We start from the raw sequence: 25987 nt of genomic DNA, 5'->3' as shown, positions 1-25987 counted from the left end.
AACCTCCCGAAGCTCCCAGCCTGTTGCTTATTCATTCAGAGTGGGAAAGCGCCAGCCCAGCGCGGCCAGCCACAGCCGGGCTGGCCATGTAAGGCCCCCAGGCGGCCCTGCCTGCCCGGTGCCCTACAGAGAGCCTCGTGCAGCCCTGGGCACCGCCCCTGCCCTGCCCTGACCCCCTTGGCCTCGAAATGCTGTCATCGGAGGAGCCGTCCCGCTCGGGACAAGGCCAGGATGGACAAAGCTAGAGCTGGGGCGGGCAAGCAGCCGTCCTGTCCTCGAGGCCGTGGGAAGAGAAGCACGCACGGGGGACCACTCCTGAGAGCCTCTCGGTCAACCGGGCCTCCGCAGAGGGGCCACCATGGCTCTGGCCCTAACCGGCTGGCAGCTGGTGTGGGGCGCCTGCGTCTGCGTCCTGGTGCGCGGGCAGCAGGCGCCGCCAGGGCAGGGCTCGGACCCGGGACGCTGGCGGCAGCTGATCCAGTGGGAGAATAACGGGCAGGTGTACAGCCTGCTCAACTCAGGCGCGGAGTACGTGCCGCCGGGGCCTCAGGGCTCCGAGGCTAATTCCCGGGTGCTGCTGGCGGGCGCGCCCCAGGCCCCTCCGCGGCGCAGCCAGGGGGGCCTCCGGCGTCGGCAGGCCCCGTCCCTGCCCCTGCCGGGACGCGTCGCCTCGGACACCGTGCGCGGTCAAGCGCGGCACCCCTTCGGCTTCGGCCAGGTGCCCGACAACTGGCGCGAGGTGGCCGTCGGGGACAGCACGGGCATGGCCCGGGCCCGCACCTCCGTCTCCCAGCAACGGCACGGGGGCTCCGCCTCCTCGGTCTTGGCCTCGGCCTCTGCCTTCGCCAGCACCTACCGCCAGCCGTCCTCCTTCCCGCAGCAGCAGTTCCCCTACCCGCAGGCGCCCTTCGTCAGCCAGTACGAGACGTACGACCCCGCGACGCGGACCTACGACCAGGGCTACGTGTACTACCGCAGCGCGGGCGGCGGCCTGGGCGCGGCGGCCGTGGCCTCGGCGGGGGTCGTCTACCCCTTCCAGCCGCGGGCGCGCTACGAGGAGTACGGAGGTGGCGGCGGCGAGGAGCAGCCCGAGTACCCGCCGCAGGGCTTCTATCCCGCCGCCCCGGAGAGGCCGTACGCGCCGCAGCCCGCCGACGGCCTGGACCGGCGCTACTCGCACAGCCTGTACCACGAGGGCACCGCGGGCCTCGAGCCGGCCTACCCCGACCCGGGCCCCGACGCCGCGCAGCCCAACGGCGGCGGGGGCGGCGGCACGTACGGCGGCGGCGGCGGCGACCCCCGCTTCGGCTGGTACCCACCCTACGGCAACATGCCGCCCGAGGCCTACAGCCCGCCGCGGGCCGTGGAGCCGCAGCCCCCCTTCCGCGTGCTGGAGCCTCCCTACCTGCCGGTGCGCAGCTCCGACGCGCCCCCGCCGGGCTCCGAGCGCAACGGCGCGCAGCAGGGCCGCCTGAGCGTGGGCAGCGTGTACCGGCCCAACCAGAACGGTCGAGGTGAGTCCTTCCCGGCTCCCGGCGCTTCGTCCACCCTTTACAGAAGGCCTCCCCCGCCTGCTAAGTCAGGACCCCCACCCTGGCCCCCAACGGCAGCCCCAGTGCTTCCCAGGCCTTCGCCACCGTCCACACATCCCCATGGCGCCAGAATTTGGCCAGGCAGGCCAAGGCTCTGACCTGGGGGATAGGGGCTGGAGGGGCTGGACAGGCTTTGGAAAGAGACGCTTGGGTCATCTGAGGACACGTAAAGGAGCCCCTCTCCCTACCTCTCCCTCGTTCCCACTGGGGCACGTCCTCCCCTCTTGGAGGTGCCTCTCTGCCAGCCTCACAGGGTGACACACGGAGCATCCGGGTCAGAAAGGCCTCGGGGACACCTCCGGAGGTGTGACAAGTTCCCGATCACTGGGCATAGGTGGGCTTGGCGTAAATGAACAGGAGGTTAGAAGAGAGGGTCTGGCCTGACACGAGAGCAGATTGGACCTCCCAGGTTTCCTTCGAGGGACACTGCCAGGCCTGGACTAGAGAGGCAAGTGAGGCACTGGCCTGGGCGCCAGAAAACTTAGTAATCTACTTAAGTAATATTTCAGTGCATTTTTAGATCAAAAATCATGCCAAAAAAAAGATGAACAAAATATCAAATGTTGAAATAGAATGAGTAATGGTGCCATGCCAAACTGTATTCAAGCCAGGGAAAAACTGAAAATTAGCAATAGCAATCTGTCTTTATTTGAAATTTTGATATTTGCTTCATCAGATTTCTTTTTTTGCAGTACTGCTGATTTTTTAAAATATTGCCTCAAATATTACTTCCCTTAGTTACTGAGATTTTAGATGCCCTCTTAAGTTTTACACCCAGGCTGGGAAGAATCCCTGGAGGCAGTTGTGGACAGGGATGGTAGGGGGAGGTTGAAGATATGACCTAGTCTTGGAAAAGCTGTCTGCACAGTGGAAGGGGCGGCCTTCCTTCTTCAGATGAGCAGCTCCACACATGCTGTTCTAAGGCAGGCTACCTTGGCGAGGGCCCACGAGTGGTCTGGCCAGGGCTGAATGGCCATTGACCTAACCTCTGCCCTCCTAGAATTCCCTTTCCTGCTTCTGTCTCTGCAAGTCCACAGTCAGCTTTGGTCAAGGTTTTCCATTCAGACCCAATGTGTGTGCGTTCCACGTCAGCCTTGCCTCTTTCCGGTTGCAATTAATATTCCTGAATCTTCACTCCTGCTTCTTTGCTCCACACCAGGGTGGCTGTGCCAGGCCCACCAGGTGAGGGCTAAGCACTGAGGGGCTCAGGGGCACAGATACTGCACCTCCAGCCTTTGTTCCTCAGCCTCTGTCCACATGGGGATGCATCCCTGTCTCCAGCCATACTGACCTTGGGTGAGAGGCTGCTGCTGGGTTGCAGGGGTGGGGACTCCTGTCTCTCTGTGGGCTGCTGGAGCCCAAGGCTAGGGGAGGGAAGTGTCCCCAATGGTAGTACTCGCTCCCTCACATTCAGGGGCTTCCCAGTTGGTACTAGTGGTAAAGAACCTGCCTGCCAACGCAGTAGATGTAAGAGATGCGGGTTCAATCCTTGGGTCGGGAAGGTCCCCTGGAGGAGGGCATGGCAACCCACTCCAGTATTCTTGCCTGGAGAATCCCATGGACACAGAGCCTGGTGGGCTACAGCCCATAGCATCGCAGAGTCAGACACGACTAAAGCGACTTAGCTCCAGCTCTCCCTCACATTCAAAGCATAGCCTTCAACTTGGAATGCTGAATCTCACTTTGAGAACCTGCAGGAGCTCAAGACAGGAGCTAGAGGGAGGGCCCTTCTATGATGTGATGAAGGATTTCGCGGTCTCACCTGCATCTGATCCTCAGCAGGACTCACAGCAGCCCTGCAGGGGTGTGTGGTACCACTCTGCATCAGCCCCTGCTAGAGCTCCGTGAAGGAGAGCACATTTTACCTATAGGCTAAACTGTTGTGGTGAATTTTCTTCGAATGCAAGACCGCGGAGTGGGGCTCAGCCAGAAGCGCTCCACCTCTGGGCGGAGGAGAACACCCAGGCCTCAAATAGCAGTACTGGCAGAGCCAGGCCTTGGACTCAACGTCTGTGCCCCGAGCCAGTGGGTTTTTCTAAGGCCCTTCTGTGGCCTGTCAGGTCTTAAGGTTCAGAGGGAGACTGACCAGGGCAAAGCCGTGTCTGGAGTAGAGGTGCTTGGTGCTCTGGAGGGCCTCTGGCCATTGCCCCTGAGCCCCAGTGTTCATTTGAGATTAAAGACATTTCTCCCCTGAAGAAGATGCCAAGCTGAATCCAGGCCCTGCCCTGAGGAAGGCATAGATGAGGGGGCATCTCAGGGCTGTGATCGGGCAGGCACTGGGCAGGTGGGGAGAGGGTGGTGGTGTAGGGGAGCCAGAGGAGGGGCCTCCCCAGTCAGGGACTAGGAAACAGGGAGGACTTCTAGGAGGAGTAGGTGCCCCAGTATTGCTGCAAGCTGTCAGCACCCTCCAGGTGCCCCTTCAGTAGTCCTGGAGGGGATGGTGTGTGGGTGGGGAACGCAGGCTAAATCCGGGCCCACAGAGAGGCCAGAGAGGGAGCAGTACCTTCTCCCCCCATCATTTGTTCCCCTTCCCACCCTGCTAGGCTGGGACCGTGGAAAATCCCGGCTCGGGGAAGGCCAAGCTTTGTGCTTGAGATCAGACCCCCAGGCCTGGTGTGGGAGTCCAGGGCGGATTCTCTGAGGCTGACCTCATTCCTCCTGGCCGCACACCCAGGGGTCTGAGGCCGGGCGCTGGCAGCCCGCGCGTGTACGGGCGTGGACATGTCTTCACAATACCAAACACATGTGCGCACCACCCACGGCCTCCACGTTTGGGCGGTTTCCAAGCGCCTGTCCGGAGCCTGGTTTCTTCCTCGGGTGCCTGTACCCGCTTCCCTCCCACCCTGGAGAGGGGGACCCAAGGGTTCCTGCGATACCGTTGTCTCTGAAGTGTGTAACTGGATGGAAGGCAAGGAAAAGGGCCCAGATCACATACCTGGCCTGACTGTCCCAGCAAATCCAGGCAGAGGCCTGGGGGTGGGGGTGCCTGCTTCCCAGGCCCCGCTGCGACCCCTGAGCTGTGCCCCTCCCTGTCCCATGGCCAGGCTCTCTCCTCCTGGCCTCCTTGTCCCTGTTCCTGCCTCCCCACAGCCTCAGCTCCTCTGATCTGGTGATATTTGGGCAGGCCCTGGAAAACCATGCCTCTTCTCCCAGGGCTCCGCCTTACACCCCGGCCTGTTTCACTGGTTCTGGCCACCCTGTGAAAATAAGGTGGAACAGCCGCCCTGGGAGGACAGCCAGTTGGAGGGCATCCTCCCAGGGCACCTCTGATGGCTGTGCCAGCCGTGCCTGACACAGTTCTTCCAGCCCTATCTCACACAGCCAGTTAGAGCTATGACTGCCCCCTCCCTGGTTTCTTTCAGTCCATCCTACATGTGAGGAAGATACACCCTTGCATTGCTGACCACATTACTCTCCTGCTCAACGAGGTTCTGGGGCTCCCAAGGCCTTCAGGACAAAATCGCAAATGCCTTAGCCTATTGCTCCAGAACCTAAGGCACCTCCTCCCATCCCCTGCTTCTCCCTCTCTCAGGCCTCCACAGCCCCCGGGGACAGTGCAGGCCTAGGCGTTTCTAGGGTCCTCTCCTCTCCATCCAGCCTCCTGCACCCAAGAGTCCAGACAGGACCCTTTAGTCCCTGAGAGCGGCCTAGGCTCCCTGCTGCCTGCCCTTCTCCCCACCAGGACCTGCCTTCCTGACTCAGGTCACGCACCCACCTCCACAAGGCTTGAAGGAGATGCAAGGGCAGACAGAGCAGGCCTCCACCCAGCCAACATCCAGAGTCGGAGCCCCCAGGCAGGAATGATGATCACAACTCCAACCATTTGCAGAGGAGCACCCGCTGAGCTTAGTGGCCTCGATGTGCAATTTCATTCACCCCACAGCCTCCTAGAGAGGTGGGGATTACAGGCCAGTGGTACAGATGAGAAAATTGAGACCCGGGGAGGTCTCACAGCTGGACGCGGCAGAGCCAAGACTTCACACTGAGCCTGTCATGTCTTCATGATACTGAGGGGACCCCACCCTCAAGCCACCTGTGAGCCAGGCCCCAGTTACCCCAGCCACCTCCAGGGGGAATAATTCTGCTAGCATATGTTGGACACTTTGTATTTATACATCATCTTTCTTTATTCCCAAAGCAACCCCACCAGCCAGATGCTGATAATCCATCTCATTTCACAGATAAGGTGGCGGGTTCACTTGCTGATTGTCACATGACATGTTAGTAGTGAAACCAGAATTTGGGTCTGTATGACTCCCCACCCTGCGTTCTTAACCCCCATGCATTATTTTTTTCCTAAATGTTCATGTATGGAGGCTAACCTCTCACTTCCATTTGGTCATTTAGCAGATACTTGCCTCCTGCTGTGTTCTGGGCAGTGAGCACTGGTTGTGACAAAGTGAGATGAAACAAAATGTGCACAGATTTAGAAGCAAAGAATACCTTCCCAGTGTGTTGTTAGCACGAAGCCCTATCATTTCCACTCCAGACTCCAGAATATTTAACCAGCACACAGACAGCACCTGACACTGTTCTTGGAAATTTACAGTTAGAGTCGTTTAATCCTCATAACGGGCTTCCCAGGTGACACTTTCTTCCCAGTAAAGAATCCACCTGCCAATGCAGGAGACCTAAGAGACGTGGGTTCCATCCCTGGGTCAGGAAGATCCCCTGGCGTAGGAAATGGCAACTCACTCCAGTATTTTCGCCTGGAGAATTCCATGGACAGAGGAGGTTGGCGGGCTACAGTCCACGGGGTTGCAAAGAGTAGGACACGGCTAAGCACACATACAATCCTCATAACAACCCTTGTTGTTACTATTACTCCCATTTTGCAGATGAGGAAACTGAGGCCCTCAGAGGTTAAGGAGCTTGCCCATGATTGCTTTAACTGGTGACTGGTGGAGGCAGAATCACAGCTCAGCACTCCTTCCTTCCCTGTAGTTGTCCCAAGTTGCTCCTTTAGAAAGAAATGGAGTTTCAGGCCGAGGAAGTTGGGGTAAAGGGTCAGACAGCTATGGAGACAGGGGGGCCTGGGTCCTCTTGCTGCTCCCCTGTTTGGCAATCAGAGGTCACTGGTGTCGGAACAAACAAGTTGTGTCGGGGACAGCCTCCTTGCAGGCAGACTTCCTGTCTCCTCTCATATCTGCCAGTTGAGGGCCACATCCTCTCCCCCTGCTCTCAAACTGGACTATCCCTGCAGAAAGAGACAGCATTTTAAAAAATTATAATTGCAACTGATATTACTGAACCCTTAATGTGTAACAAGGGCTTCCCTGGTGGCTAGGACAATAAAGAGTCCTCCTGCAATGCAGGAGACCCAGGTTCGATCCCTTGGTCGGGAAGATCCCCTGGAGGAGGGCATGGCAATCCAGTCCAGTATTCTTGCCTGGAGAATCCCATGCACAGAGGAGCCTGGCAGGCTACAGTCCATGGGGTCACAAAAGAGTCAGACATGAATGAAGCGACTGAGTGCGCACAGTATGCCATGCCCCAGACACTATGCCAAGCATTTTATTGTTGTTTCCTCCTTTAGTCCTCCGGGCAAGCTTGTGAGGTATCATCACCCCCATTTTACAGAGGAGGCAGCTGAAGCTAGAGAAGTTCGGTAACTCATCCAGGGGCCCAGAATTCATCAGCAGCCAAGCTCAGATCCAGGCTGGCTCCCCTCACCAAGCCTCAACCTCCCCTTCTGCTCCTGCCCCTCAAGGAAGGGTATGTCTCCACCTTCATTGTTTCTCTCAGATCTAAAACCCGTTAAGACACAAAAAGTTGGATTTTTTTGCCTTGAGTTCACAGGCCCCACAGAGCGTGTTGGGGTGGTGGCCCAGCAAGGTGCTTCAGACTTTATAGGTACCAGTCTACTGCCGCACTTGGTTGGGGCTGGGGGACAGGGGGCTGTTCTGGCCTTTCGCCCCCCTCTCCTCCTCTCTCCCACTTTAGGTGCCCCCATCTCAATGCCCCCTCCGAAGGGGCATTTCACCTCCGAAGGGGCACTTCTCCCCAGTAGTCCCAGCCCAAGTCCACGCAACTCCTGTCCAAGCCAAGAACACATGGAAAACTCCCCGGGGCAGTGGCTGGAAAGGCAGGAGAGGACGGGCGGGGGAGGAGCCGCGGGTCGGCCCCAGCAGCCCACACCTGCTTCCAATTTTGTGCCCGGCATTCCTGCGGAGCAGCAGCCCGCTCGGGAGGGAGGGAGGCCGGGAGAGGCTGCTCCTGTCCCTCCCCTGCCTTGACCTAACAGACTCCTACCCACAGGCAGCTGGAGCCAGAGGGCCTTGCTGTCTGGATTCGGGAGTGCAGGGCCAGGCTGCACCTGGGCCCCTCTCCCCCTTACTGACGGGCACCCAGAAACCGGGCATCTCGGCATCACCTGAAAACGGAGCAAGAGCGTCAGGACACCAGAGCAGGAAGGTGCTCAGGGGGGGAAGGCAAGGCCTGAGGAACGTCAGCCACCCGAGTTTCAGGGGACAAGCCGCCCTTCCTCCCTGTCGTGGGCCGACAGGAACCATGGTTTTCCAGCCCCAAAGCTAATCCTTTCTGAAAAGAAAGGGCTTTTGGAGTCAGTCCCAGCCTCTACGTGATAATGAAGGCTGTGCTCCCATAGGCAGTGCCAGCAGACCCTTTGTGGGATGCCGGTGTTTGTCCTCAGGCTCGCCGAGGGCGTGCAGGTGCCAGGCCCCGAGCTGGGGTACAGGGAATTAAAGGGCATGCTGAACCCATCCCTGTTCTTGCTGGGGCCTGAGCCCCGGCAGGCAGGATGCCATGGTCCAGGTCTACTTCCTTCTCTTGCCAACTCGCCAGCTCTCAGAACACGCTGTGCACAGACCTGGGCTACAGCGGGGTGGCGGCAGACCGGTGGTGGAAGAGGGAAGAGGGAGGGGCACCGGGGCAGTGGCAGAGGAGGGATAACAAGGTAGGCCTTGGGACCTTAAGACTGTACCCGCATGAAGGGTATGTGTGTGTGTGTGCCTGCATAGCAAGGAATTCCAGGGCAAGGGCACTATGGGGTCAGAGATCAGTGGCAGAAAAGGTCAGTTGTGCTAGGAGCTGCCTCCTGCTCCTTAGGGTTAAGAAATCTGGAAGGCCAGGTTAAGGCCAGATTACAGAAGGCTGGCTGAGGAGAGCAGATACCATCTCATGAGGAAATGCAGCCATTCAGCAAATAGTTCATGGAGTGCCTTTCTCTGTGCTGCTCTAGCGCTGGGTATTCATGAGTTTAAGAAAAGAGACAAAAGCCCTGTCCTTGTAGATCTTGTATCTTCATGGGTAAACATGATATGTAAATAATAGAAGGTGGTAAGTACTGTGGAGAAAGCAGAGAGAAGTCAGGGAGCTCTGAAGTGTTGGGAGAGCTTGCAAAGGTGTCAGAGTGGGCTTCATGAAGGTGACGTTTGAGCAGAGACTTAAAGGAGTCAAGTAAGTGAGCCATGCAGCCATCTGCCACTACAGCATTCCAGACCGAAGAGCCAACCAGTGCAAAGGCCCTGAGGTAGGAACTCCCTGAGCTTTCAGGTGTGTTCCAGCGTGGTTGGAGCAGCATGGCATGGGTGTGGGGGCCTTACAGGAGACAGGCCAGAGAGGTAATGGCGTCCAGACCGTGGAGGTCCTGTAGGCTACTGTGAGGACTTTGACGGTCCACTCATGGGGGAGCCACTACAGTGACATTTAAGAGGGTCTCTCTCTGCTGTGCTGGGAATGGACTGTGTGGAGGCAGGCAGGGGGAGTCTGAGAGGAGGCCGGTACAGAGATCGAGGCTGAGATATCCGAAGCCAGGCCAGGGGGATAACAACGAGGTGGGGAGCAGTCAGTTTCAGGATATATTTTGGAGACAGAGCTGATGAGCTTTTTCTGATGAATTGGATGTGGGGTGTAAGAGAAAGAGAGGTGTCAGGCATGATAGGGAAAGGGCTATGTCCTGTGTGGCTGAAAGGGTAAAGTCACCATACGCTGAGATGCGCAGTTTTGTAAGAAAGATAAAAAGTTCAGGTCACTGAGAAGGGTCTGAGGGGCAGCAAGGGAACCCAGGAGACCACGGGATCTGCAGAGCCTCCTAGAGGTGGGGGCAGGGCACTAGGCAGGGCCTGCAAGAGGGGGCCCGTGGGTGGGGTGGGTGGGCGTGCTCACACTGGGAAGAGTGAGTGATCGAGGGGTGTGAGGAGGTGGCAGGAGGCAGAAGGTAGCTCACCTCCCCTGGCGGCCTCCTCCAGCTCCGCCCCAGCTGCTTCTGGGTAGTTTGCTCAATTGAACAAACACACTTGCCCTCCTCTGAGTCTGGAACTGTCACCCAGAGTAGCGAGGCCATCGCTGCCCTTGGACTGCCTCTCCCAGCCTGGTGGGGGCAGCAGATGGGAGCTGGAAAAAGGAGGAAGGAGGGGCACTGGGCAGGGCAGAGGAGGGCTAGCAAGATCAGCTTTGGGGCCTCAGGACTGTACCCCGTATAAGGGTGTGTGTGTGTGTCTGTGTAGCGAGAATTCCAGGGCAAAGGCGCTATGGGGTCAGAGGTCAGGGGCAGAAAAGGTCAGCTGTGCTAGGAGCTGCCTCCTGATCCTTAGGATTGAGAGCTCTGGAAGGCCAGGTTAAGGTCAGACCACAGAATGCCTTGGCCACCACCCTGAGAAATGTGACCTTGTTTCTGTAGGTGATGGGGAGCCATGGAAGGTTCTGGGCTAGGCTCAGTGACTATCCTAGCTCCTTTGCCTGGACTGTATTGCCCTTCGTGGTGGGCCAAGTGGATCCTGCAGAACCTTGCCTGCCTGCTGGTCACCCAGGTGTGGCGCTGACAGTTTAATGTCCTTATTATTAGACGCTCATTTCCTAGGACCCAGAGCTGCCAGCTCCCACCCCGGAGGCTCTCCCGGCCCATCCTTATTCCAGGCCATGCTCTCTGAGCTTCCTGCTCTCCCCACTGAGGGGCTGCTCTGGAGTCGGGCCGCTCGGGCCAAAACATCCCTCTCTCTACATATTTCACAACCCACTGACCGGTTCCTGCTGGACATTGTTTATGCTCCAGCCCCAGGCTGGAGAGATTAGGGCTCTTTGGCATTCCATTTGCCTTCAGCTGCTTCGTGTGAGCAGGAGGCTGGGGAGAAGGATTTCAAAGGAGACGAGGTTTATGGAACTCACAGGAAAGAGGAAGCCAAGAGGAAAACAGGTGAGGTGTAGGCACGCGGGGGGAATGTAACCTCAGACCCTCCGCTCTGGGCAGCCGCCAGGAACCGCTGAGCAGGAGGGAACAGATTCCTCCTAAAGCAGGAAGGATTTAGGTCAGACGGTGGGAGAATTTCCTGGCAGCTAGAGTATCGTCTGCAGAGGTTGTAAGAGGTCCTGGGCTCTTGCCCAAAGCTGGGGAATGGCCTGAATAGCTCCTGAAAAATATTTTAATCTCAAAGTGTTTATGGAGCCATCAAACCTGCTCTCAAGGGATGGTTACTGTAATCTCCCCGTCATCCACGTGGGAAAACTGAGCCTAAAGAAGGGGCAGGACCTGGAACATGAGGCGCGGGGCGAGATGGCAGATATCGCCTGCTAGACTCTCTCCCACCAGAAGGCCCCAGCTGAGTCCTGCCAGGGAGCAGGAAGACAGTCCTCAGCCTTCCACAGGCTGGTGTGGGGGCCAGCCGGCAGCTCCAGGTCCAGCCCGGGGGAGGCGGGAGGACATCAGACCCCCAGGAGGCAGTGTGCAGGGGCTCTGGGTCCCACGGAGAGGAAGCCCAGAGGCAGAGCGGGAATGCTGAGTGCTGGCGCTTGGCCCTCCGCTCTGTGTCCTCCCAGCCCTGGAGCGTCCAACGGGGCCCCCAAGGCTGAGGGACTTCCTCCAGACCAGAGGCTGCCTGCAGAATGGCCTTGGGACCCGGTTCACTCGCACCCAGCCCCTCCCCAGCCGAGCAGCCTAGCTTTGGTCATCCCCAGGGCCCTCGCCCTCTGACTCAGTGTCCTCCCAACCCTAGTGCAGCCTGAACCCCTGTAGCCAGCACACTGTCTCTGGGGAAGCGTGTTCACAGAGGGTCAGCCCCAGGCTCCCGGGCCTGAGTGAAGTGGAGCACAGTCAGTCTGTGTTAATGGAAGCAGTGAGGCATAGACAGGGGCCAGACCCACCCAGGGCCTCACAGAAGGCCTGTGACAGTAGGGTAAGAAGTCAGGCTCCTGCCTACCTCCTGGGCAAGGACGGCAGGACGCTGAAGGTGACCAGGCCTCCCTGGGTAGCCTGAGCAAGCCCATCGTCCAGCCTTTGAGGAGTCAACCCCATCCCCAGGAGACGGGCTAGGTTGGTCATGGAGGGTATAAACTGTGGAATCATAGTCACAATGACAACCAATGAACTCGACATATCTTAAAAGTTAATATTGACCGGAAGTCAAGAAACGGAATGAGACCCATGAGACAATATCATTCATACACCTCACGGATACATACCCACTTCCAATTTTATACAGAGGCACAGATGTTCAAAGACGTGTCTAAGGGTCAGGGTAAGGATGAAAGTTAAAAAAACTTAATTATGAGAATGGCCTTCCAGAAACCAGTGATAGTGGTTGCTCTGAAATGAGAATTCATTTCTCTGCATTTATAAAAGTTTATAAAAGTTCTCTGCATTTATAAAAACAAGTGTCTCCAGAAAAACTTCCCACTACACTACTTTATAATGTCTCCAGTGCAAGGTCCACAAGCTGGCTGACTCCATACATTCTGCATAAGAGATCCCAGCCCCGGCCCCCCCACACAAAATTACATCCCATGACTGATGGTTCTCCCTGCCTTCTGATGACCCGATGACCAGGATCTTCCTTTTAAAATGCACATTTCTTGGGATGGTGGGGAAGAGAGGTGAGCACAGGTCTTGTTGGAACTGAACTTTAACCAACATTGACCACTCTGTCTGGAGGGCCTGGATGTACCCCCACAGCCAGAGGTAACAAACCGGTACCCTGACCCCTACATCCACAAGTGCCCACTCAAGCCTTCCTTCAGCCCCCTTCCAGCATCACACAGCCCACCCACACACCCAGGCCCCTGTGGAGAGGCTGAGAGCCCAAGCCTGCAGGCCTGGCTGCTGATGGAATGCCTCCTGGGAGAGCAGCAGAGAAGGAGGCATTGTTCCTCCCTGGGAAAACATACCAGCTGCGGGAGGGGGCCTGCTGTTCCCAGAGACCTCAGTGGGGATTTTAAGGGGGGTTGAGGGGACCCAGCCTAGACTCTGTCTTTTCCTGTTGCTTCCCCCACGGCAGTGAAGGTGGGGAGTCACAGGACCCCCGTGCTGGTCAGAGATGCAGACCAAAGTACATAAAATAATGACCAGGGTGATTCCATTTAAGTTCTAGAAAAGGCATAACTGATCTAAAGTGATTAAAAAGCAGATCAGTGGTTACCTGGGGAGGAGGGAGGGGAGATTTACTGAGAAGGGCCAGGGAGGAACTTTCAGGAATGATGGAAACAGACCATAGCATGATTGTGGTGGCTCTAACACCCTGTGTACATTTGTCAAAGCTTGTCAAACTGTATGCCCAAAATCTGTGCATTTGACTCAGTGTAAATTATAACTTAAAAAAAATCATTTTTATGAAAAGAAGAAATGACATGTAAAGAAGGAGAGGTTGGGACCTGGAAGCTCGTCCTGGGGCTTCCTTGACTTGCTGTGTGACTGTGGGCAAATTCATTGCCATCTCTGAGCCTCCTTCCCTCCAGCACCACTGTGTGCGGTGGCTTCCTGAGGGAGGGTGAGGAGCACGCTCGTGGATGAGTGGAACAGTAACGTGTGAGGCCACCATCAGCAAAGAAGCTGGCCTGACAGATTGCTTAACAGTCAGCCTTGAAGCTCGCTGAGGGGGTGAGTGGGGCCTGAGCCCTGCCCTCAGGGAGTACAGACTGGAGGGGAGCAGACACGGGTGCATATGAGGAAATCTAGTAGTGAGGCAGAAGTGTGAGCAGCTTGGAATGTCACTGCCAATCAGAGAAGCCTTCCTGGAGCAGGAGGCACCCGCCTGAACCTGAGGTCCCTCTTTGGCTCAGCCTAGGACCAGGAGCAAGGTTCAGTGTGTGGCCAGGATCAGAATTCAGTATGTGATCAGAGTCAAGGCGCAGTCAGAGGCCAGGAGTGCACCAGCCCCGAGTACCCCCAGCCTCTTAGCTGGCTCTTCGAGGTTCCCTGGACTGAGAGGAAGGGTCGGGCCAGAAAGCTTTGTAGAGTCATCTGTACAGTGTTTATTGAAACCGGGCCTGGGGTGGGGGTGGCAGGCTGCCTGGTGCCAAATGTAGGTCTCATGCAGCTTCAGGCCCAGCTGACCCACCACCACATGTTGCTGAGGGAAAGGCTCTTTGATAATGGGAAGGGAACCATTCCTGGCCGTTCACCCCCCTCTCCCCAACCCACAAGCTTCTATGGACCAGAGAGTGAGAAACAGCTTGATTCGGAGGTGGCCCTTGCTTTCAGGGCCTGACGCTCCCTGGGGAAATGACCGCAAGCATTCCTAGGGGCTTGAGTAACGGGCCCGAGGCTGGCCAAGACAGCCCCCGTCAGCCAGGAGCCACCTCATCCTCGCCCACCCTTGTGCTCCGTGCTTCCTCTCCATTCCAAGCAGGTGAGATCACACTGGCTGCTCCTGCCTGAGGCCGGGCCCCAGGCAGGCAGGGGTAAGGTCTGGGAGCCCCAGAGATGTATTTGTGAGGGGTGACAGGCAGGCAGAAACCTCTGGGAAAGGCTCAGAAGCCAGCGTCCCCCTCTTCTGTCTTGTCTTCTGGACCTGCAAGTTGACGAGGGTTTTGGCAGCAAGAAGAGGCTAGAGGCCTGTCTATATAACTCAAGCCCCCTCACTGTGCCTGCCCCCCAAAAAACAGAGGGCTTGAAAGAAGCTAAAAAGAACTTACAGCTTCATTTTATCGTTTATTTGCCAAAAGCCCGGCAGCATGAGAGAGGAGGGGACGTGGAGACCTAGGTCCGTTCCCCTTTAAGCTGGTGGCTAAGCTGGGACGGAGCCCAGGGCTCTGGAGGCCCCCTGCCCACCTCCCACCCTACACCTTCCACACACCCAACATCAAGATCTTTCCTTCTTTATTCCGTGTGGCTAGGGTCTGGACACCTGAGTTCGGCTTCTGCTTAGTCCTAATAACTCACTGGGATGAGGTTATGTACGGGGGTGGGGGTGGGGAGCAGAATGGACATACCCTTGGCTGCAGCCTGACCGGAGGAACAAGTGATCCGGGGACTGGACCAGACTCCAGACTTCCCCTGGGCACTGGGCCCCAGGCCCTCCTCAGACTGGAGGCCAGAGGCTGCAGATGGGAAGGTGCGGTCCGCTCTGGGGGCCAATGGCAGGATGAAAGGAATCCTGAGCAAGGCGGGCTGGGCGCCCAGGAATCCTGCCCTGTCAGCAGCCTGCTCCAGGGATGTGTTTTCCTGTGAGCCCATCCCTTCCTGGCCACCCTCACTTCTGCCAACCGCCATTCACCTGGCTCTGCCCAGGAGCTTCTGGTACCCGCTGAGGGCTGGAAGCCTAGGGCTCGCTCTTGGCGGTTCACGAAGAATGCCAGCTGCAGGGGAGAGACGAGCAGAGAGTGCCCTGGGAAATAAGGATACCAGTGGGAGTGTCTGCACCAGGACGCTCACTCAGCCCTGCCCCCAGGCCCCTGTTCTTGCTCCGCCCCCTGTCAAGAGCACTCTCTTGTCTTCTCTGCTTCTCTGCTTCTCCAGATCCCCCCCAGTCTCCCAGGAGGCTCAGTGATCCCCACAGCACGGGGTTCCAGAGGTGAGCCCCTGCTCCCTGACCTCCCTGACCCCACACCTGAGCCTAGAGAGAATGGTTCATGTCACACACCTCGCTTACATACATATTGGGAGGCTTCCAGGAGGAGGTGACAGTGTAGAGAACTGAGGACGACCAAGGACATTTGGGGTTGGGGAGGTCTCTGGCCTTAAATTTAATCCCGACCCTCCTCAATGCCAAGCTATTGCTCCCTCCTCTTTCTCTTTCCCGCTCCTCACTCCAGGTCTCCCTGACTTGGTCCCAGACCCCAACTACGTGCAAGCGTCCACTTACGTCCAGAGAGCCCACCTGTACTCCCTGCGCTGTGCTGCGGAGGAAAAGTGCCTGGCCAGGTAAGGAGATGAAGTGTGGACAGTCGCTGGGAGTCACCCAGAACCTGCCTGCAGGCTGCACCACCCTGGCCTTCTCATTTGGTGGGCCTTGTCTGCCTCCAGGGTTTCAGGTGGGGAAGGGAATGGGGAGATCCAGCTTTTAGGTATACATCACCCTGCCAGGAACTTAATGACATTTCATCTTCACACCCGCTAATGATAAAGAACCTGCCTGCCAATGCAGGAGACATAAGAGATAAGGGTTCTGTCCCTGGGTGGGGAAGATCCCCTGGAGAAGGAAATGGCAACTTACTCCAATATTCTTGCCTGGAGAATCCCTTGGACAGAGGAGCCCAGTGGGCTACAGTCCATGGGGTTGCAGAGTCAGACACGACTGAGCAATTGAGCACGCAACTTCACACCAACCCCAAAGGGTCTGTGTTGCCCCATCAGTAACCGAGGAGCAGTGAGAGGAACTGAAACCCTCAGATCTGAGGGTTCTAGCTGCCGTCAGGACAGAGGGCAGGATTCTGGAGCCATCTCCACAGAGGACAGGTGGAGGCTGGCCAGAAGGGACCAAGGGCACAGGTGGCAGTGAGGCCTCCGTTGCGTGTTGCACCCGAGAGAGCGGAAGGTCACCAGTTTACTTGAACCCAGGAGGTGAGCACAGCCGACTCTCCATTACACCTGGGTGAATCTGCCTCTTGCAGAGCTTGCTTCTCGGTTTGATGGCAAATGTTCTGGTCAAATATGTATGCATTGAGGACATCTCCCGATGCTAAAACAACTAGTTAAAGATTACATTGACTTACTTCTTTTGTTTACATCCCTCTATGTTGAAAGCACCTATTATGAAAGCATAAGGTGCTATGTTGAAAGCACCTTAATTATTTGCTTTTTTAAAGCAGTTGAACTCTCCTTTCACTTTTGAGTATCTGGAAAGCACTTAGGGATCTCAGCATTTTCTCACTGATGGAACCTCTCATTCACTGCCACTCAGAGTAGCTGACCGTTATCTGTCTGTAAGAAGATGAGGGTGCTTGCAGTGACTGTCACTCGATTCACCACTTCCTTCATCGAGAAAGTCTTGCTTCAAAAAAAGAAGTATCAGCTGAACTAGTGTGATCGGTGATGTAGCTGATTTACATGTTGGTGGAAGTTCCTTATCTCCTTACAGACTGGCCACAGACAGTGTGAGAGCTGGCAGAGGTCCAGGGACCTCATGTGAGTCCCCTCAACGGGCTTGCCCACTCAGGTCTCGTACCTGGGAACAGAGCATCAGAGTACTGCTCTAACTGCAGCGCCTTCAGAGAACAGGAGCTCGGTCTCCATGGCTGTCCACTGAGGCTGAGTTTTGAAGTGTCTGAGTCAAAACCAAACTGTTATTCCATCTTCATGGAACATCCCGTGTGCCCACACCTGGGCCCCCAGGGGGGCTGGGGAGGAGGCAGCCGGGGCTCCGTTTGAGGGCTCTTTTGATCTAGCGGGAGAAGGTAGCCACTAACCCACACCCAAGCAACAGGGAGTGGAGGAGAGCTGAAAGTGGTGGTTGGCAGGCTGGAGCTGCACGAGGCCAGAGGAGGGGGCGGTTGGCAGGGGCTGAGGCGTCCACGGAGGCTGGGCGTGGGATACAGACCTAGAAAATGCAGCAGGACCAGCGCCCTGGAGCGGCAGGGCCCGTGGAGATGGCCGAAAGTGCGGCCGCAGACGGGTGCCAGCCCACAGACGGCAGGCGGGCCTCAGACGAAGGAAGGGATTCACTCCAAGCCTCACCGCGGGCTTGTGGCCAAGCTGGGCCTAGAACCCAGACCCTAATGGGTTCCCACGGTGTGCCGAGCCCAACAGAAGGGCAGGATTTAGCTGAACAGAGGGAAGGAGGATGTTCTGTTCCAGCGCAGACAGAGACAAATTCCAAGCCTCCCTCAGACAAGGCCAAGGGACTTACATCCTGGCAGACAGAAGCCTGCAGCGCCTGGTGTCCAGACATCTTCTCACAGAGAGCTAATCCCCATGGCTGGCCACCTCCTGCCTCTGGCCTCAGGGCCCAAGCTTTAATGATTGCTAGGGAAGTGCCCCTGAGGCTGGCCAAGACAGCTGTCCACAGTCAGCTGAAGGGGGGATGCCTGCAGTCAGCCCTTCTTCCTGCCTATGGGGGGTGTGGACATGTGTCCCCTCACTGCCGCCCCCCAATTTTCTCTCTTTTCCCTTCCCTCCCCACAAGGCCCATCTCAGTTGGCAACCAGGGGACAGCAAGTGAATTGTGAGCAGGCAGTTTGCAACCAGTGCTTCCCCAGCGAAACACGTCAGGTAGCCGGCCCTGAAGCCACACAAGCAGGGAGAGGTGGCCTACTCACACAGGCCCAGCTTGGGGTGTGTGTGGTATCAGGGCTTGTTGGAGGCAGTGCTGTTAGATCTCGCAGGCAGTCAAGATCCCTCTACGTGGGGCAATCCCAGCAGACTTCCTGGAGGAGGGGACCTGAGTTGCGGCTAAGAGGCTGGTTGGGTTCTGGGTCAAGTGAACAGAACAGACAAAAGGACAGATCAGTGAAAGAGTTAAGTCTGTTTGGGAAACTATTTGAAGCTAGAACCCAGGGTGTAGGGGGAGGGGGGAAGTCAGAATCTCTTGGACAAGGCTGTTTTTCAAAAAGCCCTCCAAAGATTTTGATATGCCCCCACGCTCCGTTGTGTCTTACTCTTTGTGACCCCTTAGACTGTAACCCACCAGGCTCCTCTGTCCATGGGATTCTCCAGGCAAGAATACTGGAGTGGGTAGCCATTCCCTTCTCCAGGGCATCTTCCCAACCCAGGGATCAAACCCAGGTCTCCAGTATTACAGGCAGATTCTTTACCATCTGAGCCACCACTCTCAGGGACTGTCCCCAACGGAGAGTCATAAGCAGGCATCAGGGATCCTCAGAGGGTCGTCATCAGGCCCTGCTGTAGAGCGTCCCCACCGGCAGCTTCCAGCCACACGGCAGAGGGGAGGGGGCGGCCAGCAGAGAGGAGTGGAGGCCTGAGCCTTGGCTGCAACGCAGGGGTCAGCTGTGAGAACCTTGAGGGACAAGACGGCCCGCGCGGGGTGTCTCTTGCTGGTACCTAAGCCCCCTCTGATCTCCCTACCTGTCCCCACAGCACAGCCTATGCCCCCGAGGCCACCGACTACGACGTGCGGGTGCTGCTGCGTTTCCCCCAGCGTGTGAAAAACCAGGGCACAGCGGACTTCCTCCCGAACCGGCCACGGCACGCCTGGGAGTGGCACAGCTGCCACCAGTGAGCGGCCGCCCCCTTCTGGGCCCGGACCCTGCGCCCCGCGAGCACCCTGGCAGGGGCGGAGCTGGGGGGAGGGCCCCGTGAGGTGTTTTCTGCCAAGAATCCATCACTGGGGCAAGGACTTTTCAGCGGAGCCTTAGCAAAAGCTGGGCTGGAAGATGGGACATAGAAAGATCGGTCTGGATAGCAGATGGAAGTGTCTAGAATGCAGGGCATCGCCCAAGGGAGGGCAGTTTAGGTAGGAGCCCAGGGAGGAGTGAGGGGCCCTGAGGCGGTGCCCTCCTGGGGTGCCTGGCTCGGTGGGGACACCAGAGATGCTGCCTGTGGGACACGGGCCCAGGAGCCCAGGCTGGTCAGGAGGCAGGGTCACCTGGGCCATCTCGGGAGGGGAGTGGGCAGGGCCGACTTCCTCTCCCGCCCCAGGCACTACCACAGCATGGACGAGTTCAGCCACTACGACCTGCTAGACGCAGCCACAGGCAAGAAGGTGGCCGAGGGCCACAAGGCCAGCTTCTGCCTGGAGGACAGCACCTGTGACTTCGGCAACCTCAAGCGCTATGCCTGCACCTCTCACACCCAGGTCAGGTCAGGTCGGGCTGGAGAAGCAGGGCCGGGCTCTGGAGGACGGGGCAGAGCTGCCTGGAGATGGGAGGCTGGGTCACCCTGAAGACGGGCTAGTGCCGAGGCTCCTGGCCACTCGGCTTCTCCAGAGTGCAGGTCTTCTCGCCAGTCCTGAGGCCACAACAGGGCTCCTCGGGGCCTACCCTGCACCTCCATTTCCAGGGGTGTCTGCTTATGGAAGGAAAAGGAACATTCCAAGGAAGTCCGGTTGGCTTAATGTTCCACTTGCCCAGCTGGGCCCCCAAATCCATCTTTCTGTCCAGAGAGTGTCCATCTATCCTGCCTCTCTCTCTCTGTCTATTCATCCATGCATCTCTCCCAGGCATCCCCCCACCTTCATTTCACCCCTCCTTCTGGCTAATTGCATCTCTTATTGCTCTGGTCCATCTGCCCAGTGAGTCTAGTACAGGGCAGAGCCATGCTGAGCAGCTCCTGGGGGGAGGGAGGGCAGGGTCAGGACAAAGCACAGAGGAAGGAGGCCCAGGCTGCTGAAGTGGGCATGGGGTGGCTCTCTGAGGAGTGCACAGCACCCCAACCTCTGCCCCTGTCCCCTCTCCTAGGGCCTGAGCCCAGGCTGCTATGACACGTACAACGCAGACATCGACTGCCAGTGGATTGACATCACCGATGTGCAGCCCGGGAACTACATCCTCAAGGTAGGGCCCCTGGAGGCACTCCTCCAGCCCGATGTCCTCACCCCTGACATAAGCTGCACATTCTGGTGTACACCCTCTGGGTGTTAGATCTCACAGGCAGTCACGAGCACTCTAAATGCGGCAATCACGGTAGACTTCCTGCAGGAGGGGACCTGAGGTGGGTCTAGGAGGCTGGGTGGATTCTAGGTCAAGTGAACAGAAATGAAGAAGTTAAGTCTGTTTGGGAAGCAGTATTTGAAGCTGGAACCCAGGGTGCAGGGGAAAGGGGAGGCCAGTATCTCCAGGCTAAGGCTCCTCCTTCACAGTCCTGTTGCTCTGCAACTAAAGATGTCCCCTGAGGTCTGCACTTCGCATCTGAAGGTCTTAGTCTCGGGCAGACACAGCCTCTTCCCATAAAAAACGCCAAGAAAGCTGCAGCCCAGGCGTGGTAATGCTGGAGGAGGGGTGACTCTCTTCCCAAGTGACAGAGGACTTGGAGAGCCATGTAGGCCATCCCCCTGTCTGTGGGCAGGGCCGGCACTGTGCCATCTGGGAGAGGACACTGCCCTTCCCTGAGACACAGCTCCTCACGGGACCCCTCGTAAAGCCAAGGGCTTTATCCCCTCTGGCCTGAACCCCTCCTCCACATCCGATCACCCCAATGTCCCCTGGTTGGGGGCACAAGTAGAAAAGGACATCAGGGGCATAGAACCCAGCGTGGTGCCTCCATGCAGGCTGGGCAGGGGCCAGGTCATCACAGCCTCACCTGGGGAAGCCAAATCTTAGCCTCTTTCTTGCAGGTGCAAAGCCAGGGTAGGGCTCACTCTACTGGGCTCCTTGGGCTCTTCTCTACTCTGGAGTAAAAGAAGAGCAGAGAAGGTAGGCCTGGAAAGCAGCTTTAATCTGCACAAAGATGGGCTGCTAGGCAGCTGCGTTCAGAACCCAGCAACCCAGAAGCTGTTGGTTGCAGCCCTGTCCTGAGCACCTCTCACTGGGCTTGGTGAGGCCTCTGCTCAGCCTTACCTAGAGGCCAGCATTGTTCAGGGTATCTTTTTTCTTCCCTCATTCATCCACTCAACAAACTCACACAAAAGCCCTTCTGAGTTCTAGGTTCCAAGGATTCAAGACCTGTAATGCCCAGTTCCTGCCTCTAAGAAATGTAACTTAAAGATGACATCACTGCATCTCTTCTTAAATGCTCTGCAGTGAAGGCTGGGTGTGGCCTAACCCAATGAAGCCCTCCCCTGTCAGTCCAACATTTTAAAGACTTCCTCGTGTCCCAACAGCTCCTCTTCAGCCAGGTTATGCTTGGGTCATCATCTCAGTTGAGTGTCAGCTACCTGGGGCTCCTGGCCAGGAGATGCCACCTGGCATCAGATAGGCCATCAGCGGATCATCTAGATGGGCATGCGTGGTGAAAGGCTGCGGGCTTCATAGTCAGGGAGACCAGGCATGGGATCCCTGCCCAGCCCCTCACTCACTGCTGGGTTCCCTGGGGCAGTGGCTCTGAACGCCCTGTGCCGGGCCCCCTGTCCTGAGCTCTGACTGAGGAAGCCTCCTGTCTTCCCAGAAGGGTGATCTGATGATGCTCTGTTTGCCTGTGAGCTGGCTTCCCCTTCCTCTCTCTGTGTCTCGGCCTCTTCTCCCGTCTCTGCATCAGTGCGTCTCTTGCTCCGGCATGGTGTCTCCATCTCCTCGTCTCCCTCTCTCGGGTCCCCTCTGTGTCTCCCCGTCTGCCTCTCCACCTTCCTTGGCGACCAAGTGAAGCACAGCCGCCTGATCAGATCCCTTTCCATCTGTTCCCTTCCTTCTTCAGGTGCATGTGAACCCAAAGTACATCGTTTTGGAGTCTGACTTCACCAACAATGTAGTGAGATGCAACATCCACTATACAGGTCGCTACGTTTCTACAACAAACTGCAAAATTGTCCAGTAAGTGTTCGGCCACCCCGCTCCCTGCCCCAGCCCCTCTCCTACTCGAGGAGCAAGCAGGGCCTGCTCCTGAAACACGGAGGATACCTGCCTGTGGGTCACCTTGATGGCCACGCACGGCTGCAGCTGGACCAGCCCACAGGCTGGGCAGGAGGAGGCTCGTCTGTGCCCACCCCAAGCCCAGTGCTCAGGGTGGGAGTGGCGCTCGGGCTGCAGGCGCTGATCTGGGGCGTGGCCCCCCAGCTCTCAACTGGAGACTGGCAGGGGCCATCGAGGAGGTGCAGGGTTCTGCAGGCCTTGCTCTGTGACCCCCCTCACTCTGACCTCAGGCAGCTCACCTCACCTCTCTTTTCTCTTCAGCACTTCCCACGCAGGCTTGTGAGGCGGATTGAAAGGCCTGACAGCTGTCTCTGCCTGTTCCAGAACCCTTACACTGGTGCTCAGTGAATGGCAGCTGTGTGAGCCTTAGGGTCCCTGTAAGGTGGATTGAATGAAGCAGTCCCAGATTAGAAGGGATTCTGGCTAGAGTCACTTCTAATTGGTCATCAGCCCCTGGGCCCCCTTGTGGAGGGAGCTGATAAACTCTGCGCCCGGGCCTTTGGCACATGGCTCCTCAGCTGCCCGGGCTGGCTGTCCTCAGCCTCTCTCCTGATTCCTCACGTGAAGTACTTTGCGGAGGGACTGCCTGCTTACAAACTCATTAAGAAATGCAGTTGCAGTCTGTGTGAATTTTAAATGCTAGATCAGGTCAAAGCAACTCTCTTCCATTTAAAAAATAAAGAAAAAAAGGATAGTCTTCTAGAGCTGTAGTCCATCAGCTAGGGGACAACTGGCAGGGATTCTAAGGCCCAGAGAAGCATTTTTCCCCAAACATGCCTGCTTATTAATGGTTCACAGATATGAGAGGCTTAGCCTGTCACCAGGGTCAGGGCTCAGAGTGTGACTAGGATTAGGGCTCAGTGTGTGACCAGGATTAAGGCTCAGCATGTGACCAGGGTCAGGGCTTGGTATGTGAGTGCTCCGTGTGTGTTTACAGATAGCCCATTCACCCTTGGCTGCTGCCACTAAGCTAACTGTTCACAGCCCCCCACCACACTGGGAACAGTAGCCTCTGGTTCAGTTCAGAGATTCTGTTCCTCATTAGTGGGATTAGATCAGAATTATCCAGGTCATGGAGTGACCTGGGAACGACTGACTCCTGCCCCATCCCTGGCAACCTAGCCCTTTGGCAGGCCTGGGTTTCCAGCACCTTCTTGCTCCTCAGGGCTTGTCTCTTTCAGCCATTAAAAGTCCAGGGGTCACCTGAACAGTAGAAGTTTTCTGGGAAGCAGTTGAGGGAAGGAGTAGCGGGGACGGGCGGGAGGAAGGCAGGAGCCTCACAGGAGGAAAGGGGGCTGAGCGGGGAGCAAGGGAGGCAGGGAGCCCACACGCCCTCTTGTCGCTCCTCCTGCTGGGGAGGGAGCATCCAAACAGCCCCCTGTTTTCCGGGAGGCACCGTGAGCTGGGCCCCTCAGCGGGGTGGACAGAGCAGCTGCCCCACACCCTCACCAGCCCTCCCCCCGCCGCCCAGGGGCCTGCAGGCGCCGGGAATGCCGAGGCCCTTCCTTCCGAGCCCTTTACATAAGTGCTTGGAGAGGCTCAGGTCTCATTAGCGCGTCTCTGCGACCCTGACCGCAGGCAGGCGGCTGGGCCAGCGCGCAGGAAGCTGGACGGAGCCTTCCCAGAAAGGCCACGGGACTGACGCCTGTGGGTTTCAATCATGTTTCTGAAGAGGAAAAAGGAGGCTTTTTTTTTTTTTTTTCCCCAAAAGTACTGAGTTAGAAGAAGTAAGAAAGTATTTCCAGACAGTAGCTAATGGCCTAGAAAACAGTCTGGAGCTCAGGGCATGGGGCAGCGTGCTGCCATGACCACGCCCTGGGTGGGAGCCCATGAAACCCCTCTTCTTAGAGCTGGGGGGTGCAAGGCCCCTTTCCCTGAGCCCCAGTGACTGAGGGGAGTGGAGGGGAAGCGCTCAGCTGGGGAGGTGGTGGGGGCCTGGCTGACTCCCTGCCCCTCAGCCTGCCACTGACCTGCTCTCTTTGTTTCCTTAGATCCTGATCCCAGGGAGGTGTATACAGCCGGCCCACCTCCCCACCTTCCAAAGCAGGCCCTGCTCCCCAGGCAGCCTCCCAGCAGGACGAGCCCGGCCCGAGGGGCCCAGGCCCCACTCACAGGCAGGGGCAGCTGGACGCGCAGGAGCATCCTTCCCTGCCCGCCTCAGGGAGCGAACAGGGGCCGAAACCACAGGGACTCCGGATGCCAGGCCCCACTGTGTACTTAACTCTCCCCTACCACGTTATTTTGTTGGTTGTTGGTTTTTATTTTTTATATTTTGGCCATACCACAGAGTAAGATTGCCCAGGCCTGGGCTGAATAAAACAAGGGTTTTCTACTCCGTGGTTTTCTGCATGTGGCCTGCCGGCCGGGATGACCAGAGCTAGGTTGGGCTCAGGGGACATGCTTGGGATCCATCCTTCACGGCAGAATGTGGAAAGGCAGCCACCATCCTGTCAGGACCACAGCTTGACCGAGAGGGCCTCGAGCCCCCGGTGGAAGCCCCATAGGGTCTCTCTCGGCGCCAAGCCCTCTGCATGGGGAGAGGCCCATGACACACTGGGGGAGGGGGCCCCCCGCATCTCATCCTCCACCACCACCCACCCCCCTTGCTCTCACACAGTCACCCCCTCCACCAGCCACCTGCCGCCCTCTCACATACTGAGCACCTACTGAATGCCCGCCTGTGGTGGAACAGAGTGCACATCAGAGTCAGAGACAGTTCCTGCTCACGGGGCTGGAGGGGGTGCAGCCCCCAACGTGAAAGCATTGCCTACCTGGTGAGACAGCCTCTGGGGGCAGCGGTGGAGCCCAGGAAGGGGAGGGAGAAGGCTTACTGGGCAGAGGCTGACGGACACGGTGGCGCTTTCGCTCCTGTCCTGGCAGCAGTACCCTGAGCTGGACCCTGGATCTAGGCCGGAAGGAGCAGGGCTCCTTCTCCTCCTACAAGCCCTTGGAATACCTCTGTACCCACCTGCCTCCTGCCAGCTCCCTTCCTTCCCAGGGCAGTGACAGTAGTGACAAAGGGAAAGAAACTTGGCCCAAGAACCAGGGCTGTGGGTTCTAGGGCCAGTTCTCCTGCTCACCAGCTGTGTGACTTTGGGCAAGGCCTGCAACACCTCTGGGCCTCAGTTTCCCCGTCAGTAAAATGGGAACGCTCTCCTGCCTGGCCCACGTGTGGCTTGGAGAGCCCGTGAGCTGCTCCTGCGGGTCAGCCACAGGGTGTTAGACCACGCCTCCAGGTCCCTGTGGTCTCCCCCACCTGCTGCACACAGTGTCCTCCAAGGAGAAGGGGATCCCCCCTTCTGGCCCTCACTGGTCATGCCTCAGGACCCCTGGAGCAGGGAGGCGCTCCGACAGGGTGGAGAGGGTGGTCTTCCTGGAGCCATGCTGTGCTTCCAGAAGGCCCTGGCCCCAGCCCACTGGCGCCCTTGAGCCATTGACTAGCCCAGGCAGAGGACGAGTGGAATGCGCGGCTGCAGCCCCTCTCACCTTCCCTCACTATGTCTTGCTAGGGTTCGACTCTTTCCTGACTCAGGGTGAGGGCTATGGCCCTGCTGCTCTCCATCTAGAGCTGGACGGCAGGACTGAGAAGGGGTGTGGGCAGAAGCCTGCCTTCCAGGGGTCCCGTTCCGCCACAGCCTGTGCCCCTGTGTTCCTCCGAGACTCTGTCCTGATTCCAGCCCCACCGCTCTCCTTCCTAGGTGCGCCCAGGAGGGCAAGGAGAGTTCAGAAATTCCAGACTGTCAGAAGGTCCCAAGAGGTAGAGTCAA

The 25987-nt window shown here is 57.6% G+C and overlaps 1 protein-coding gene across 2 annotated transcripts; it reads left to right on the top strand.

Moving 5' to 3' along the window:
* Positions 1–59: 59 nt before the first annotated feature.
* LOXL1 (lysyl oxidase like 1) lies at positions 60–24529 on the top strand. 2 transcript variants are annotated; one of them, XM_068991055.1, is made up of 7 exons: positions 1324–1514; positions 15576–15684; positions 18796–18933; positions 19357–19513; positions 20115–20210; positions 22006–22121; positions 24212–24529. In XM_068991055.1, exons 1-7 carry the CDS (start codon positions 1331–1333, stop codon positions 24216–24218), a joined length of 807 nt encoding a protein of 268 aa, XP_068847156.1. In that variant the 5' UTR covers positions 1324–1330; the 3' UTR covers positions 24219–24529. The 2 variants fall into 2 exon arrangements, with proteins under 2 accessions (XP_068847155.1, XP_068847156.1); XM_068991054.1 differs by lacking the exon at positions 24212–24529 and having other exon boundaries at positions 60–1514; positions 22006–22125.
* The last annotated feature ends 1458 nt before the right edge of the window (positions 24530–25987 follow it).

This window comes from Capricornis sumatraensis, chromosome 19 (genome assembly GCF_032405125.1).
Source record: "Capricornis sumatraensis isolate serow.1 chromosome 19, serow.2, whole genome shotgun sequence".
Classification (NCBI taxonomy): Eukaryota; Metazoa; Chordata; class Mammalia; order Artiodactyla; family Bovidae; genus Capricornis; species Capricornis sumatraensis.
Note: the sequence above shows the minus strand (reverse complement) of the source record. Positions and strands in the feature narration are given on the sequence as shown.